The following is a 17,077-nucleotide window of genomic DNA, read 5'->3' as shown; positions in this document are numbered from 1 at the left end:
CTGCTGTGGGACGGACGGAAAAACGTCATGGGACGGACGGAAAAAACGTCAGATGATATACGATTGAAGTCAGAAAACTTCATTTCCAGCATCACTGCTTTACGGTTTTAGTCTGGGAAGGCAAAATTTTTTCCTTACTCTTCGGGTTTATTTACAAAACCAGCAACAGTTGGCTGCCATTAAAACCAGGGAAGTACTTTACTTTGTATGCAAATTTCTTATCTTTGCTTTCCAATTCCAGTGTATTAATGGCAAAAAAAGGGAAAGAGGGAGTAATGGAAGGTTCTAGTTCTGGGGACCACCCTATAGTAGATCCCCATGAACCAGAGATGCAAGAAGAACAGTGGGAAGAATTTTTTGCTACACGAGAACAATTTGATGATCTTACTGCTCGTGTACAGGCTCAGGGGGTTCAAATGGAATTTTTAACTCAAACACTCACTGAAATAAAATCTCAATTAACTTTATTATTAGAAAGAGATAAAAATAAGATAGAAACCTCGGATGTCCCATCTTCATCGAAAGATTTAGATGTGACTATGCGAGATCCTAAGGAACCCCACCACAAGTTGAGGGATAATCCAGTTCTAAAGGATATGAAACCCCCTCAGTTTCACGGGGAGGAAAAAGATAGAAATAAAGATACAATCTTTAATTTCCTCCAAAAATGGGAAGATTTACATAAACTTAAAAATACTCCACCACATCTCCAAGCACTGGAGGCTAGTTTAACTTTGGGGCCCAAAGCATATAAGTGGTGGCGAACTTTAAAGGAGGCAAATAAAATACCTGAAACTTAGGCTCAATTTGAATCCATCTTTTTGAAAGAATTCCTTCTTGAAAATGAAATGGAAAGAAATTGGGAAGATTGGGATTATGTCAGACAAAAGGGAAGACCCCTGCTGACATATCTGGAGGAATATCGTGAGATAATCCTCAAATTGGAAGGAATAGATGAATTTCAAAAGACAAGAGGATTCATTAGGGGACTAGATAAAGCCTGTAAAAAGAAAGTAAAAAGGAGTTCACCTAAGACGCTGGAAGAGGCAATTAAATTTGCATTAATCAATGAAGATAGTATGCGTCCAGGTACACTCACTAGTCTCACTGATACGGAGCCCAAGTCTAAGGAATTGGAAACCTCAAAATTTGTGGGCAAATTTAAAAGGAAAATGCCATTTTTTAAGGGTAAGAAACAACCTTTTGAAAAGAAACAATTTGTAAGGCCAAAGTTAAGTCCTGATGACTTTGATAAGGCTAAAAAAAAAAAGTTGTGTTTCAATTGCTTATCCCCTAACCATGCTGCTTGGAATTGCCCTCAAAAGAAAAAGGGGGAAGACAAAGGAAAGGATAAGGACAAGAGCAAGGGAAAAGAAAAACAAATCCATGTAGTGCAGACCTTAGAATTAAAGGGGCATGAAAGGTATAAATCTTTAGAGGTCTTGCACACGGATGTACAACACAAGTGTTGTATGTCAACTTCTATGTGGCAGCCTACTTTTGGGCCACATGATTTAGTTAGAGTACATGGATTGATAGCTGGAAAGAGAGTTAGAGTCATGATTGATGACTCTGCTACACATAATTTTATAAACTATGCACTTGTCAAAAAATTGAAACTTTCCCAACAAAAGAGTGGGCATCAATATGTTGTTCGTATGATGCAAGGCCAAGACAATAAAATATGGGATACAATGGTATCCAATTTGGAAATTGAAATTCAAGGATATAAAGATAAACTTGATTTCCAAATTATGAACATGGAAAGAGCTGATATTGCTCTAGGGAGGGAGTGGCTATGGGGATTGGAACCATCCTTAAAACGTAGTTACCATCATAATACACTGGAATTTGAAAGGGATGGTAAGACTTTTGTCATTCAAGGTGAACATGAAGTATCTGATAATCCTTTGCTGTGTTCTACTGAAGTTCAGAAGCTGATAAAGAAGGAAGTTTGTGAGGTATATATGTTATGGTCTCTTCCTGTACAGAACACTTTCACTTTCTATAATATAAAGCAAAAATTTTCTTATGTTTGTGAGTTGAATATAAATAATGAATTAAGTAGTTTGTTAGATGATTTTAAAGATGTGTTTCCTTCTGATTTACCAAGTGGCCTTCCACCAGATAGGGGTGATATAGATCACCCAATTGACACAAATAAGGATACACACCCTATTTCTAAACCACCGTATAGGTTAAGTGAAACACAGCATCAAGAAGTTGAAAGACAAATTAAGGATTACCTTGATAAAGGGTTTATACAACCTAGTAATTCACCTTGGGCTTCACTAATTTTATTAGTAAAGAAAAAAGATGGTTCTATGCGACTTTGTGTTGACTATAGAGCACTTAATAAAATAACGGTGAAGAATAAATTTCCTATGCCCAGAATGGAAGATCTTTTTGATCAATTGCAAGGGGCAAAATTCTTCACAAATATAGATTTAAGATCAGGCTATCACCAAGTAAGAATTAAGGCACAAGATGTTCCCAAGACAGCATTTCGTACTAGATACGGGGATTATGATTTTTTGGTGATGCCTTTTGGCCTCACTAATGCACCAGCTACCTTTATGAAACTGATGAATAATGTGTTACGGCCCTATCTAGGACATTTTGTAGTAATCTTCTTGGATGATATCTTGATCTTTAGTAAATCAAGAGAATAACATTTGGAACACTTACCATTAGTATTCCAACTGTTAAGAACACATTCCCTTTATGCGAAGAAAACTAAATGTGAATTCTTTGCACAAGAGGTCAAATATTTGGGGCATATTATCTCGAAAGAGGGAATCAACATGGATCCAGAAAAAGTAAGGGCAATTATTGAATGGCCATCTCCAAGGAACCTGGAAGAGCTGCAGATCTTCCTAGGTTTATCTGGATTTTATCGTAGATTCATTCGAGATTATGCCAAAATAGCTGTTCCAATGACAGACTAACTTAAAGGGAAAGGAAAGAGCTTCAATTGGGGAACAGACCAAAATGAAAGTTTTCAAAAACTTAAGGTAGCTATTGCTACAGCTCCAGTACTATTAATTGTGGATCCCAATAAACCATTTGTGGTTGAAGCTGATGCCAGTGATAAGGCGATAGGCGCGGTCTTATTACAAGAAGATCGACCAATTGCTTTTGAAAGCAAGAAATTAGACCGTGCAAAACAGAATTATTCTGTTTATGAGAGGGAGCTATATGCAATAGTACATGCAATAAAGAAATGGAGGCATTATCTCTACGGTGCCAAACTTTTGATTTTATCGGATCATGAAAGCATTAAGTGGCTTAATGATCAACCAGATTTACACGGGCGTAAAGCCAGATGGGCCGAACTCCTCCAAGAGTTCGACTATGAGATAAGATATAGAAAAGGAAAGTATAATATAGTAGCTGATGCACTCAGTAGAATGCCCATCATTAATGAATTGAGTTTTACTCAATTCACTTCCAACTTGCTTGAATCTTTAAAAGGGAAATGCCAAGTTGATCCGGCATATTCCAACATATGGGAAGCAATAAAAAATGGGGATCCAAATGAAAGTGCTTCTACTGAGGAACGAATATCTTAGGATGTTCAACAAGGAAATGGAGCATCAGGGGTTGCTCAAACTGGATTCAAGTGGAAGAATTTTACCATTGATAATGGTTATTTACTCTACAAGGGTAGGGTATGTGTCCCGAAAGATACAGAAATAAGGCTTCTACTGAGGAACGAATATCTGAGGATGTTCAACAAGGAAATGGAGCATCAGGGGTTGCTCAAACTGGATTCAAGTGGAAGAATTTTACCATTGATAATGGTTATTTACTCTACAAGGGTAGGGTATGTGTCCCGAAAGATACAGAAATAAGACACCAGATACTCTTTGAGTGTCATGATACCCCTAGCGCGGGACATCCAGGAGTTAATAAGACTTATAGTCTTATTAAAAGGCAGTTCTATTGGCTTGGAATGAATAAGGACGATGTGGTCAAATGTAATAAATGCCAAGTTAATAAAGCTGAAAGATTGAAAATGGGAGGACTTCTCCATCCACTAGAGATTCCTTCGGGAAAATGGGAGAGTATCTCCATGGACTTTATTGTTGCTTTATCTAGAACACAGAGGGGGCATGACTCTGTGTGGGTGATTGTGGATAGGTTAACCAAAATGGCTAGGTTCATTCCAACTTCAACTGATGTTAAAACACCAGAATTTGCTAGATTGTTCGTAGAGAACATATACCGATTGTATGGCCTTCCGGCAAATATAGTTTCTGATCAGGATAGAAAATTTGATAGCCAATTTTGGCGTGCGGTATTTAGGAAATTGGATACTAAACTTAGCATGAGTACGGCGGATCACCCGCAAACAGATGGGCAAACTGAAAGGGTTAACCAAATCCTTGAAGATATGCTTAGGGCATATGTAAGTAAAAGGCAAACTAATTGGGAAGAGTATCTATCGATAGCAGAGTTTGCATACAATAGTGCCAAGCACTCTTCCACTGGATATAGTCCATTTATGTTAATGTATGGATTTCAGCCCAGATCTCCTTATGCAGTAGGACTGCATAAGAAAAAGGTTCAGGCAGCTAAAGACTTTTTGGAGGATATGAATAGTATGTTAAAATTTGCTCAAGAAAATATTAAAAAAGCTCAAAATCGAGCTAGAGCATATGCAGATCCTCACCGAAGAGACATCTCCTTTGAAGAAGGAGAATTAGTCTATCTTAAGGTGCCTGAACAAACTAAAACTATGAAAAAGGGACAATGTCCAAAGCTTTCACCGAGGTATTGTGGTCCTTTCATAATACTTAAAAAGGTGGGAGAATTGGCTTACAAGCTCCAACTACCTGCTGGTAGTAAAATACATCCAGTTTTTCATGTAAGTAAATTAAGAAAAAAGCTGGGTGATTTGGATAATCTAATTTTAAATGATGACATTGAGGAGCTATTAAATGACCAATCTAATCCACATGAACCAGAAAGAATATTAAATGTTCGTAATAGACGAACGAGGAATACTATTTATCAAGAATGTTTGGTTAAGTGGAAAGATTGTTCAGAAGAAAGCTCAACATGGGAGCGAGTAAGTACTTTAAAGAAAAGGTTTCCCAATTTACAGTTAGACCTTCCAAGTATCGTTTTCGAGGACGAAACCGATTCTTAAGGGGAAGGAAATGTGACATTAATGTGACATTAAATGTGATATTAAGGTAAATCAAGAGAAACATGCACGAGGATGACCGTCCGGGGTCTTGGGCGCCCGAACGGGGTTTAGGGAAGCCTAGAACCAAAGAGAGTCCAAGAATAGTAGGACTCACCAAGGTTTGACGGCTGGCAATCGGATCACGATGGGTCTGGCCAGCAATAAACTAGGCAAGGCTGGGAGGTGAAAGAATCGCTCGTGCTCATTTCTTCTGACTGCTTTTCCTCTGGCTTTTATGGTCTTCTTCAGAGCCGTCTGACATTCACACTTTTGATATAGCTGATTGGAGGCTGACAATGAAGGTGCCAAGGCCATTCTGCACCCGTGGATCGGTTATATCACAAGAAATCATTAAAATACAACCATTTGTAACTAATTTTGAGCATATTTTAGTAATCTAAAGAAATACAGAAAGAAACGCCAAGCTTTGGGACCAACATATATCAATGTGTGGTGTAAGAGCACTCTAGCTACCATTGTGTGTGGAGTTTTCTTGTTGACTTTACTGTTAAGTTGAATTAAGTGTTTGCTAAAATGTGGTTTACTGCCCTTTGGGCTTCCAAAGGTTGGTTACATGGTTCCATTACTGAGACTTCACCAACTTTCTGAAGGAGGTAAGCTTGTGGTAATTCACTTGCAGCAACGTTTATACTTACTGAAAACAATGTATAGCAAAGGGCAAACAATAAAAGATGCCACACAATAGCAGTAGGAGGAGTAAGAAATAAGAATCCCCTCTTGAAAGGCACTCAACACATTGTTTTGAGTCTCCAAATGCTGAAAATACTTTAGCACAACAAGCAACAAATGTGATTGCTGAGCATACAGCTCAATCACATGTAATTTCACAAGTCCAAGGTGCTCAAGAAGAAAATGCAACATTTATGGTACAGTAAGTAATGTTATGAACTTGCAACAACAACATGATCATCCATTAGGGAATAATGTGTAGCATATTCCTCATGGATAGCAAACAATTCCTCCACCATCTACACATCCAGGTTATTTTTGGGGTGTTGGATGTAAAGGCCCTTTGTTACACTTCTCGTATATATATTTACTTGTACATGTGAATGTATCCTTACAGGTGTAATTGTATCGTACCTTAAGTATAAATACATTATTTTACTCTTTGTGTATATCACATTGGCACACACCCTACTCACGTTTTTCGCTCTCTCTACACACTCTACTACCGCACACACTACACTCCAACTGCGCACCCCCTTCAAACTAATATCAAAGCTTCAGTCTTGGCGTGCGTGCTTTTCGAAGTCCATTCGAGTCAGATCCAGCTCATTTGATGCAAGAAAATCATCAAGTCGTCACTTTCTCGGTCACACATGTACTGGATTGTCAATCGACATGTCAAAAACCCTAAATCTAGTACAAGCATACATCGTTTTTGCTCAAGAAAACAAATGCATGTCGTTTTTGGCTTAGACTAGCAGACGCAAGTCGTTTTTGCTTAGCCAAACAGTTTGAAATCCTAAAATCAAATAGATAGTCTGAAACCCTAAAACCAAAAAATTTGAAACCCTAAAATCAAAGAGACAATGTGAAACCCTAAAATCAGATAGCTGATAGCTAGCGGTACCTTCTCGAATAGTGCGACAGCTATCGAGCCCTCCTGTGGTGACATGGCAGTCTTGTTGTCAGGCTCGGACTAACATTCATTAAATCCTGAGCAATCATTGGACACTACAACAATCAAACCTTTTAGCATTTTCTTTGATTTTCCACGGTGAATGCTTGTGCAATGACATTTGACCCAAAACTTGTAGACATTGTACACATTGGCTTTGGAACATTTGGGGCTTTTCATGTATCAATGAAATTTTTCTCAACTGAGTTGTATTCACTGAATTGGTGCACATCTAGATCCGAGAAACTAGGGGCTTTTGCGTATTTTGTTAAATTTCTGCAACATTTGCCTTTGTTTGGCACTCGACAACCTATATTAATACAATTGGGGCAGATTTGTTGTAGAAATTTTAGGACTGTCCACATTAGTGATGTATTTTGCGCTAATTCATGCTTTGGAAATGAAATAACAGTAAATTCATTGTTGAGTGGGAAAAATTCTTACTTGGGATGTATCAAATGTTTTCAAAAGGCAGCTTCCTTTAGTACACGTATTGTTGAATGCTCATTGTGCAATGAAACAGTGGTACATACAACACTTGGGCTGTTGCATATGCATTATGGTGATGTATTATTTAAGTGGGAGTAGTCTTTTATGCATGCTTCAAATCAGTTTCAACTTAGTTTTTTTTATCAATTATAGAGATCAGATTATGGTCACTTTTGGAGCAGTTATGCATCAGTTTTTGCAACAGTTTCTGATCAATTTTTGCACTCGGTTTGTGACCAGCTTGGGATCACATTTGCAGCAATTAGTGACCAGTTTTCAGATCATTTAATGAGCAGTTTATGCTCAGTTTTCAATGGTTTACAGCTGCTTCCATGGACACCAACATGTTGGTGAAGTCCATAGTTTATGCTTTACTATGATTGTGAAGTCAAAACAATTGAGAAACATGGGTTATGGATGCATCCAATGGGTTCCTAGCAACAATTCTGGACTATTTTTCAGTTTTATGCCATGTTTTGCTGGCCAAAAACTTTCAATAAGTTTTGGGCATATAGCATGGTTGACAACAGTGGTCAAAGTTGTGACTGTGATGCCTTATGGAAGTTCCAATGCAGTATGCTTTTGCTTTGGCACAGTGCAATGCAATGGAGGACAATTGCAAGGATTTCAAGAGGAAGGTCTATGATTAGTTTATATCAAACGTGCAAGGTTGTAAGGCACATGTGATGCATATGGCAATTATTTCATTGTAATAGGCCAAGGGCCCTGAGGAAACAGTGGATGCCAAAGGAAAACGTTGTGACAAGTCAGCATTCTCTCACCTTCTCTCCAACTTGCACTCAACCATTCTCAATAATTCTCAGCCTTTTGGAGCATAACTTAGCCAAATTTGGTGGAGAGCAGTGAGAATTCTGCTGTAAACTCTAAATTTTTGCAGAAATTAGGCTTTATCAACCCCCCATGCCATCAATCAAAGTCATTGCACACTGAAATCAGCTCCCAAAATTCAACGAATTGTTAGGGATTTCAGATGCCAACCCATCCTATGTGATTTGAGGCATCATTTGGCGAGCTTGTGGTTGCATTTGTACGGGTCCTGGGTAAAAATCAATGGCCAATTGACCCGAATTGCTTGCTAATAAATTGTACAACAAGGGGCTTTTGGATTAGCAGAGGAGATTGTGGAATATCAGCATGTACTCAATCCATTACAATTCAAGTTTAAAAAAATACTACAAGGGATGCCAATTTGGGGACCAACAAGGTGTCCAATGTCCAAGATTATGACGATAATGTGTGCATTTCAGTTTATGTTCAATTGTTAATTGTTGTAATTAAGTGCTTGATCAGGTTTTACCGTCGTCTCCGAGAAGGTAGGCTGGTTTCAGAAGACTTAAAAAGTATATGGCTAAGCCTAAAGTTGTCCAATGTCCAAGATTATGATGATAATGTGTGCATTTTAGTTTATGTTCAATCGTTAATTGTTGTAATTAAGTGCAGGTTTTACTGTCGTCTCCAAGAAGGCGGGCTGGTTTCAGAAGACTTAAAAAGTATATGGCTAAGCCTAAAGAAAACTAGCCTAAGGTTCCTAAGAATCACCTAGGACTCCTAAGAGACTAACCTAGGGAAAGGTAATGATCAAACCAATCAGAGATGCTATGAGACACTGACTGAGGGAAATCCACCACACCAATGGCTAGCCTCTGATGACCATAGATACTAGGGGTGGAGAAACTGTAGTACCTCCTGGGAAAGACCCCCTCTCAATCTCCTTGGAGTGGCACTCACTACTGAAAAGAGCTAAGGTTGATTTAAGAAATGGAAATTGGATTTAGCTTTGGTGTGGGTAGAAGACCCTTAGCTAGGGATGAGATGGTTTGAGTGTGGGTCTAAGACCCTTGGCCTTTGGCCGAGTTTCTGGCAAAATGTACAAAACCTGTTCTTTTTAGGCAAGAAGTGCCAGGAGGGTCTTTGTGAGGGTGTGAGTGTACCACTCCCTTTTTCCTTCAAAGGAGATTGACCATCGACATCAAGATGTGGTCTGTGTTTAGGGTCAATCACGGAAGGTAGAATTGAATCTAAATGTGAAGGTGATTCCTTTCCACTCCTTGTCTCCTTTAAAGGAGGTGACTCATCAACACAAGATGGGGATTCATGAATTTGAGAAACCGAGGACAGTACAATGTGTAGGAGGGGGATTCCCCACACAATAGGACCAGAAGATAGTGTAACACACTTGCAAGTGTGTGTAAGATACAGTGTTAAAAGGATAGCATTCCCACTAACAATGTACTAGGGTGCAAAGTGGTATAACTCTGAGTGTCTAGTGATGACCTAAACCTTGATATACATCAAAGACAATGTGCCCTAAGACTCAATAACCTATCGTAGATCTAAAGTAAGGATCTAGACTAAAAGAAGAGAAATCCAAATATAAAGTAACTGTAGGAGGGAAGGGCGGGAAATGTAAAGGTAAATGGGAAGTACCAAACTCATATGAAAATGAAAGAGAAAATGAAGGATTACCTTGTGGAACATCTGTGAACATAGATTTTTCTTCAAAACTATACCAATACCAATCTCGGTCTCTATGGTGACTTACAATCAATTCCTACATAACTAAAGGAGCAATATAGACAAAATAAAACTCACACAAAAATGGATTGTAAAACCTGCCACTAGGCTTGATTGTAAAGAGTTTTAACTTTTGGTTGTGTGCCAAGTGGAGTCTTTGCTCAACTAAGAGATTATTAGTGTCATCAACAAAGTGCTCCAACTAAGATACACCTTATGAAGGAGAATGAGATGAAAAAGAGTTGGGCATCAATGAGTGATCCCTACAAGAAAGGTTAGTAGAAGGAGCATTGACCTCCAAATCAAGACTATAATGTCTCCTCAAGGCCTCCATTGAAGGAATAGCTAGAGAAAGCATCTAAGGATCCAAAGATGGAAACATTTGAGCCATCGTGAATCACATACATGTCGTTCTTGTATCTCACGCAAAACCAAGCTCTCCATGATGGCCATATGATACTCTTTACAAGAGCACCAACTCTAATACCATATGAAGATATGCTAGGGTTTGCACAAAGAAAACATAGAATGTATGAACACAATTGAGCTACAATAACTCATACAGTAACACAATAAACGCAAAACGCAGAAACACAAACACAAATAGAAAAGAAAGAGAATTCTAAAGTGAATAATCAATGCTGTAAATGAATGAGAGGATTTACAGAATGCTCAAGGGCAAAGCTATCCAACAATTAATGGCTCTCATGGGAGTGGGCTAGGGGAGGTGTCGATGTGTGTTGTCCACCATGTGTGTTGTCCACCAGAGACAGAAATCAAGTGTAGTAACCACCACTCGAAGCAAAGGCTGATGAAGAAAAGTGCTGAAAACATGAAAACAACAATGCAAACGCAAATCAGGCCGACGCCGAAAATGGAAGGGCAGCAAGCTGGAAACCAAAATGCAGCAATCTCTAGGGATGGAACTAGTCAATGCAACAATGTAACCACCTGAAGATTATGGCAACTGATCATCAGCACCAATGGGAGGCTGGGGGATAGCTGTAGACCACATAGCAGTAATCAATCACTGGAGCTGGACAGCTAGTGGAAAAGGGCTGATCAATCACTAGGGCTGGACAGCTAGTGGAAAACTTGCAAGATAAGGATGGATTGAATGGTCAGTACCTTGTCTATGTATAGATGCAGAAGGACCCTTCCAAATTAGGATTTTGCTTATAGGACAAAAACTCTCTAGGACTGCACTCTGTTTAATAAAACTTTTGGTAATTTACATGTTTGGGGGCTGTTTTAAAAAGCTAATCAGTTTGTAATGCACTTTTAGCTCAATAGAGGGCCATCATAACACAACAGAAAAAGAATTTGTATCATTTTTATTATTTTTCATATTTAATTACTTGTTTTTTTTTTTTATACACTGACTAGATATATAGAAAAGTGCATTAGAATTCCACGAATTGTTCAAGGCATTTACAAAGGGCTACAATGCTAGTCGAGAAGTGCCAAGATAGCAATCCGTACAAATGAACCTAGTAGATAAAGAAGAAAGACCTAACACTCCCCAACTTAAAGAACAGGAAAAGAGTCAGCCAATAAGACAATCGGGATAGGCCCATACTCGATTGAGTTTTGGGGCTATTTATTGAGTTAAGAAAGGTTTAATGTCTAATGTACCTTTTTCAGTATAACATCACATGAGCAAACCCACATACTTCGATGTCAAGATATGCAACAATCAAAGAGATAGTAGGGTTTGCAAGGAGAAACATAGTGTACGGAAAACACTAAGAGAGAAGAGAATATTAGAAAACACAAAAGAACACGGTGATGATGCACTAAATCACACTATGAGAAGAAAAGCTGATACAGCAAAGCCAAAGCTCAAAAGATGACTACGTTGTCCTATCTAACTCAGGAGGCAACAGCTATGGGAATCTGCATAGTGAAGGGAGCGAGACACAGTCCTCCAAGCAATGAGCTATCAAAGTAATCATTGAAGCATGAAGGACAACTATCAAGGGAGCACGAACTACAATCCTCAGATGCCATCAGAGATAAGAAAAATGATCACCAATTGTCGAGAGAGTGAAACACAGTCCTCAAACGCCAAGAAGATGGCCTAGGCATAAAACGCAAATCCCAAAATGTGGAATGCTGAAATCGCAAGCTATAAGAGCCTGGATGCTGACGCCTATGTGGAAGAAGGTCGCCAGATGTGGAGGCGATGCCAGATGATAACAAACGCAAGATGCAAATACCTCCTGATTGCCAAATGTAATGGTGTATGATAAAGCCAGGTGGTGGAGACTAATGCCAGAGTGAGGAAAGCTAACGCCAATGCCCTTGATCAACAAATGCAAGCTATAGATGTGTCGCAAAGTGTGGGAAGATAATGCTAGAGTGAGCAAAAGCTAACACCAATGCCCTTGATCAATAAATGCAAGCTATAGATATGCCACTAGGTGTGGAAAGATGACATCAAGGTGAGGGGAGAAGGATGGATGTCCACTACGAACCACAATATCCGCTTGCAGGGGTGTAAGGTTAGTGAAGAGGCAAGAGGGAGAATGTTAGAGTGATAGAAAAAGAGGGATAAAGAATGACCGAAGTAGTGAAGAATGAACGAAGTGGATGAATTTGTGAACCATATTACGATCATACTCATCCAAAATTGGAGCAATACATTTTGATGAACTAGTGCAAGTGAGTACGTCCTAGAATAGGCTTGATAATGTTGTTCCATATCTCGAAGTAACCTCCAATCAGCTTAATGATTAGCACAAACATGGAATCCATGATAGCAACAAAATAACCTATCAGAAAAACAAGAGAGAAATTTGCAAAACATAGATGTGACCAGCAAAACACAGATGATGAGGATTGCCTCGAGATGAAAGCCTGCAAAATGCAGCTAGGAAAGCTATCACAAGATGGAAGGTTGCAAAAGGCTAGAGAGAAGGGGAAGCCCATGAGTAGTGAGGGAGATACTTCCAAAAAGGCGACTACTTGCAAGAAGCAAAAGAAACCAAAGGAAGAAAACAAGTGTTTTTCATGTAGACAGACAAGGCATATTGCTAAGAATTGTGCTCGAGAAGAGGATCAAAAAAAGCCAAAGGAAGAAAATAAGTGTTTTTTCATGCATTGTTGCACCCTCGGCAGCTTGAGCTCAAAGAGTGGCAATTATTTCTCATCTTCGAGCAAAGTAAGTAGTTAGCAAGGGTAGCTACAGCTAGTAAATGTGCATGAGCTTAAAAGGTCTTCTTTTCAACAGGGAGACGTGGATGAGAAAAGCTTGGCATTGTTGTGGTAGTTTGATTCTCTTTTCTTGGACGAGTTATTCAAGAAGTGCATCGATCATGACCAAAGGATTTTAGGATTGAATTAGTTAGAGAATAGGAACCTCCCTCCAACTAATTCAATCTTGGATTAGTTATTTAGGAGTTGCCCCATCACGACCAAAGAATTTCATGATAGAATTAGTTCAAGGAGAGAAACCTCTCTCAAAATCACCCTACCAAATGAGCAAAGAGGAGCTCGAGGAGCTTTGAGCATAGATTGAGAACCTTTTGGATCAAAAATTGATTCAAGTCAAGTGGAGCATGTTTAATGCTCCAATCTTACCGATAAAGGATGGAAACTCGCTTATGTGTAGATCACAAGGCACTCTATAAGTCTTCCATCAAAAACCAATTTCCCTTGCCATGGATAGAACCATAGATGACATCGAAAGATATCCAATGGTGTGCAAATCTTCTAATTGCCTTAAATAGCTGGAGGTTGCCAGAGGGTGAGGATGACGATTAGAAGACATGGCCAAATGAAAACACAAGGAATAATGACAACATTAAGTATCCCTTTTTAATGCCAAGAAAAGAGAGCAAGTTTTAGTTTATCACTACAATTAACCATGCCGACCATTTGCTTGAGTGCATTGAGAAAAGGTTGACACCATCCATTGCTATACCCATCTTAATGTTACATAGCTTCGTTTCAAACTCTAGACATGTAGTATCAATGCACTTGAAGGTGAAACAATTGGCTGGGATTTGCATAATCTTATCTTTGCTTGCATTTTTTAATCCCTAATTGATAATTTGTGATAATTCACGACTTTAAAAAGTATACTTTATATGTGGAGTGAGTAAAAAATGTCATCATACTTTTCACGGCACCTTGTTTGCAACATCTTTATATTAAGAAGCTAAGCTATTTGGACTCAATCCTTTATGTCCAACCACTCACGCTTTAGAGCACCACTCTTAATTGCCTTGTGTGCATCTCATCACCTATGTGACATATATACACGCATACAATCCATCATCCATCCAATAGAAAATCGATCAACCATTATAGATACCGAGGACTCCTTGTGCAAAGACACTATCGCATAGTCCTTTAGAACATTGTGTCTAAATACTTGTTGGCACAACTCCCTTATTCGTGCCATCACCCTCCTCTCCTTAGCATTCATGAGCACGTCACCAATTTTCTCATCTACTAAGTACCCATACCTTGGTGGGCCATTGCGATGAATGAGCATGCCTTGAGTGATGAGGGTGGCTTGGGTGATGCCCCCATGCCATTGGCAAGTAAACTCTTTGATTTCGAATTGTTTTTGTAAACAAGGCATTGGCAAGCTAATTGACACATGCTTGCAATGCCCATAATGTTGACTTGAAACTCTTGCAAATGAGCGTCCTTACAAGGAATATTACAATGAGGCTGACAGTTTGCAGCAAAAGGCCACAAAAGGCGGCAGGTTGTTGAGCAGACAAAACCTCCAACAGCTCAAGGATAGCCTGAAGACAACTCACTCAAGTAAATGCGCAGCAGTTTAGTGTTGGCTGGGCTGAAATATGACTAACAATTTTGGGAATCTGTACAAAAACCGTCAAGTTCAAAGTTTTAGGTCCTTCCAAGACTCTAAACGGCACGTTTCTAAAACATCACTACAAGGGCTGCCTCTTGTTGGTTCAATTCCTCCTCTCCAAAACAGATGTTTTTGTCCAATAATTGCGATTTGCTTTAACAGAACCTCAGTTTATCATTAACACTGTGCCACTGGATTTGCAACAAGGCCAAGGTAAAATGCAGCATGAACTGTGTGTAGACCGAAGTTTCAGCAATGAGCCTGATACGTTTGGGAGAGTACTCCGAAGTTAAAGCATAAATGCAAGTTTGAAGCCCTTCCAGTAAGGTAAATAGCCTCTTTAGAGCCCGGAATCATTTCACTTGAATATGTCAATAGCCGCAAACCCCATGGAACTAGCTTGCCTCTGAGCCATGTATGCATTACTATTCCTTGTCAGAAAGCAGTTAACACTTCAAACTGCATAAAATGCATCAAAAACGTGTCTTCTAGGTGGCCTCCGATCCATGCATCCATTATCATTCCTTGCCAGAAAGCACTTAACACTTTAGCCTGCAGAAAATGCGTCCAAAACATGGAGGGACATGGAGAAGTAGCCCGCACCACGGTGAATCGGGAGGGATCGGGACACCAAGGGGTAACAAGAGCTGCGCAATGGAAGATGGCGGCACAGCCATAGAGAGCGCGCACCAAGGACTCGGCATCAGTGACGTCTCCATGGACCAGCTCCGCGGCCGGGGGCAGGCCGGTGACGTTGCTGGTTGGCCTGGCCAGGGCCTTGACATGGTAGCGTCCTTGATTCGCGAGGATATGGCACAGCCGATCACCTAAGAAACCAGTGGCTCCGGTCACCAGCACGCTCTTCTTCTTCGCGCCTTCGTCCAGGCTCTTCTTCTGCGCTCCTTCTTCCATGGCTGTCCTCTGATTCGGAAAGAATGAATGGAGAGGAGGTTTGTTGTCACCCCCAGGGTAGACTAACGGCTGAGTCGCGGGAGGTAGCGTGTCACAAACGTCAAGCTTCAGGCTGCTGACTGGCCCGTTCATGAATCGTTTGCGCTCGTTGGTTTATCAAGAAGCCCCACACCTTACTACAGGCAGAGGCTGTGAGTGAGTGAATCTGACCCCACAGCTTAAGGTGGATTCACAACTATCCGGATTCCGGACGAGACACTAATACACACACTGCCTGAGTGAGTGAGTAAGTCTGACCCCACAGATTAGGGCGGATTCACAGCCATCCATACGAGATATTAATACACACATGTGTGATGGACATGTCATATAGAGGTTAGTTGAAAATGGTGTCCGTGGCTGGAAGGAAACTTGATCGGGATCCCCTTCTTGCCCAGAAGATCAATTGTCCTATCTTGTGGCGATGCAGGAGTTTAAACCTCAAATGTGGCAATACATAGTAGCTAGACCACCCCAACTCACCAATCCTACTTCGTTGTCAAAAGTTTGGAAAGAGCCTTACTTATACACTCATGTGTGAATCTAAAGCTTCCCTTTTTTCAAGGGAGTCCTTCACAAGTCCATCGGACAATTGTGAAACAAGCCTCATGCCCCGTATATCCCCATGCACACATCCACCTTGAATGGAAGTTTGTATGAACACACAAACAATAGTGAGTTGCAAAAGATCATTTGTGTCCAACCACAAATCCCCACTCATCGAAAAATTGCCACACCCTTCTCTTGAAAATAAGACTAGATACAATAACCTCCCAATCATAAGTCAATTCCTTGACAAAACTGTACTAACTCAATTGGGTAACATAACTTGTCGTACTAGTATTAATTTTGTTATTATTCTATGTGTATAGCATGCTCATTATTAATAGACTCCTCTTTTTGAAAAAGCCCCATTGTGAGTCTGTAAAGGGCCCTAGTATTGCTCAACACCAATTGCACCCTCAATTTAGGATGGGTTTAGACCCACATCTTGAGAGAAAAGAGAACGTGATTCTTGTGCACATGTTTATTTTCATTTTGATATTCCAAATAATGCTACAATACTCAATTTTTTCAAGGACTTTCAAGTTGGATAGGTTGGCAAACAACTTCATAAAAATATAATTTGCAAGGATTGTGAATCATCATAAATCTTTTTGTAGCCTATCATAATCATCCATGTGGACCACCTTGACAAGAATATCATTGTTGTTAAGTTCTTAGCTCCCTTTAATACGAAAATTATACAATTGACATACAGGATACCACATGTGTCATTCGTCATGGTCTAGCCCACCCTTAGAGAGGGTTTGTGGGGCTTCTCAAGAACTGTGAGACTCCACTCTCCCCTTTTGTAAGTAGAGGGAGCTCACATTCAACCGCCAAGACCCACAGACCGCTTATTGCTTCAAGCATTTCAAGCGAGCACAAA

At 39.8% G+C, this 17,077-nt stretch overlaps 1 protein-coding gene across 4 annotated transcripts in view; it reads right to left on the bottom strand.

Moving 5' to 3' along the window:
• Nucleotides 1-15,834, bottom strand: part of LOC148016473 (uncharacterized) — a 112,486-nt gene extending 96,652 nt beyond the window's left edge. The window contains exon 1 of one of the 4 annotated variants that reach the window (XM_087663676.1): nt 15,298-15,834. In XM_087663676.1, coding sequence (XP_087519802.1) covers nt 15,298-15,738 — 441 coding nt within the window. In that variant the 5' untranslated portion in view covers nt 15,739-15,834. The remainder of the gene's footprint in view (nt 1-15,297) is intronic. The other 3 variants (XM_087663677.1, XM_087663675.1, XM_087663678.1) reach the window with 3 other exon arrangements.
• Nucleotides 15,835-17,077: the final 1,243 nt, after the last annotated feature.

The sequence above is a fragment of the Lygodium microphyllum genome, chromosome 23 (genome assembly GCF_053477565.2).
Source record: "Lygodium microphyllum isolate KBCC chromosome 23, Lygodium_microphyllum_v1.1.10, whole genome shotgun sequence".
Taxonomy (NCBI): domain Eukaryota; kingdom Viridiplantae; phylum Streptophyta; class Polypodiopsida; order Schizaeales; family Lygodiaceae; genus Lygodium; species Lygodium microphyllum.
Note: the sequence above shows the minus strand (reverse complement) of the source record. Positions and strands in the feature narration are given on the sequence as shown.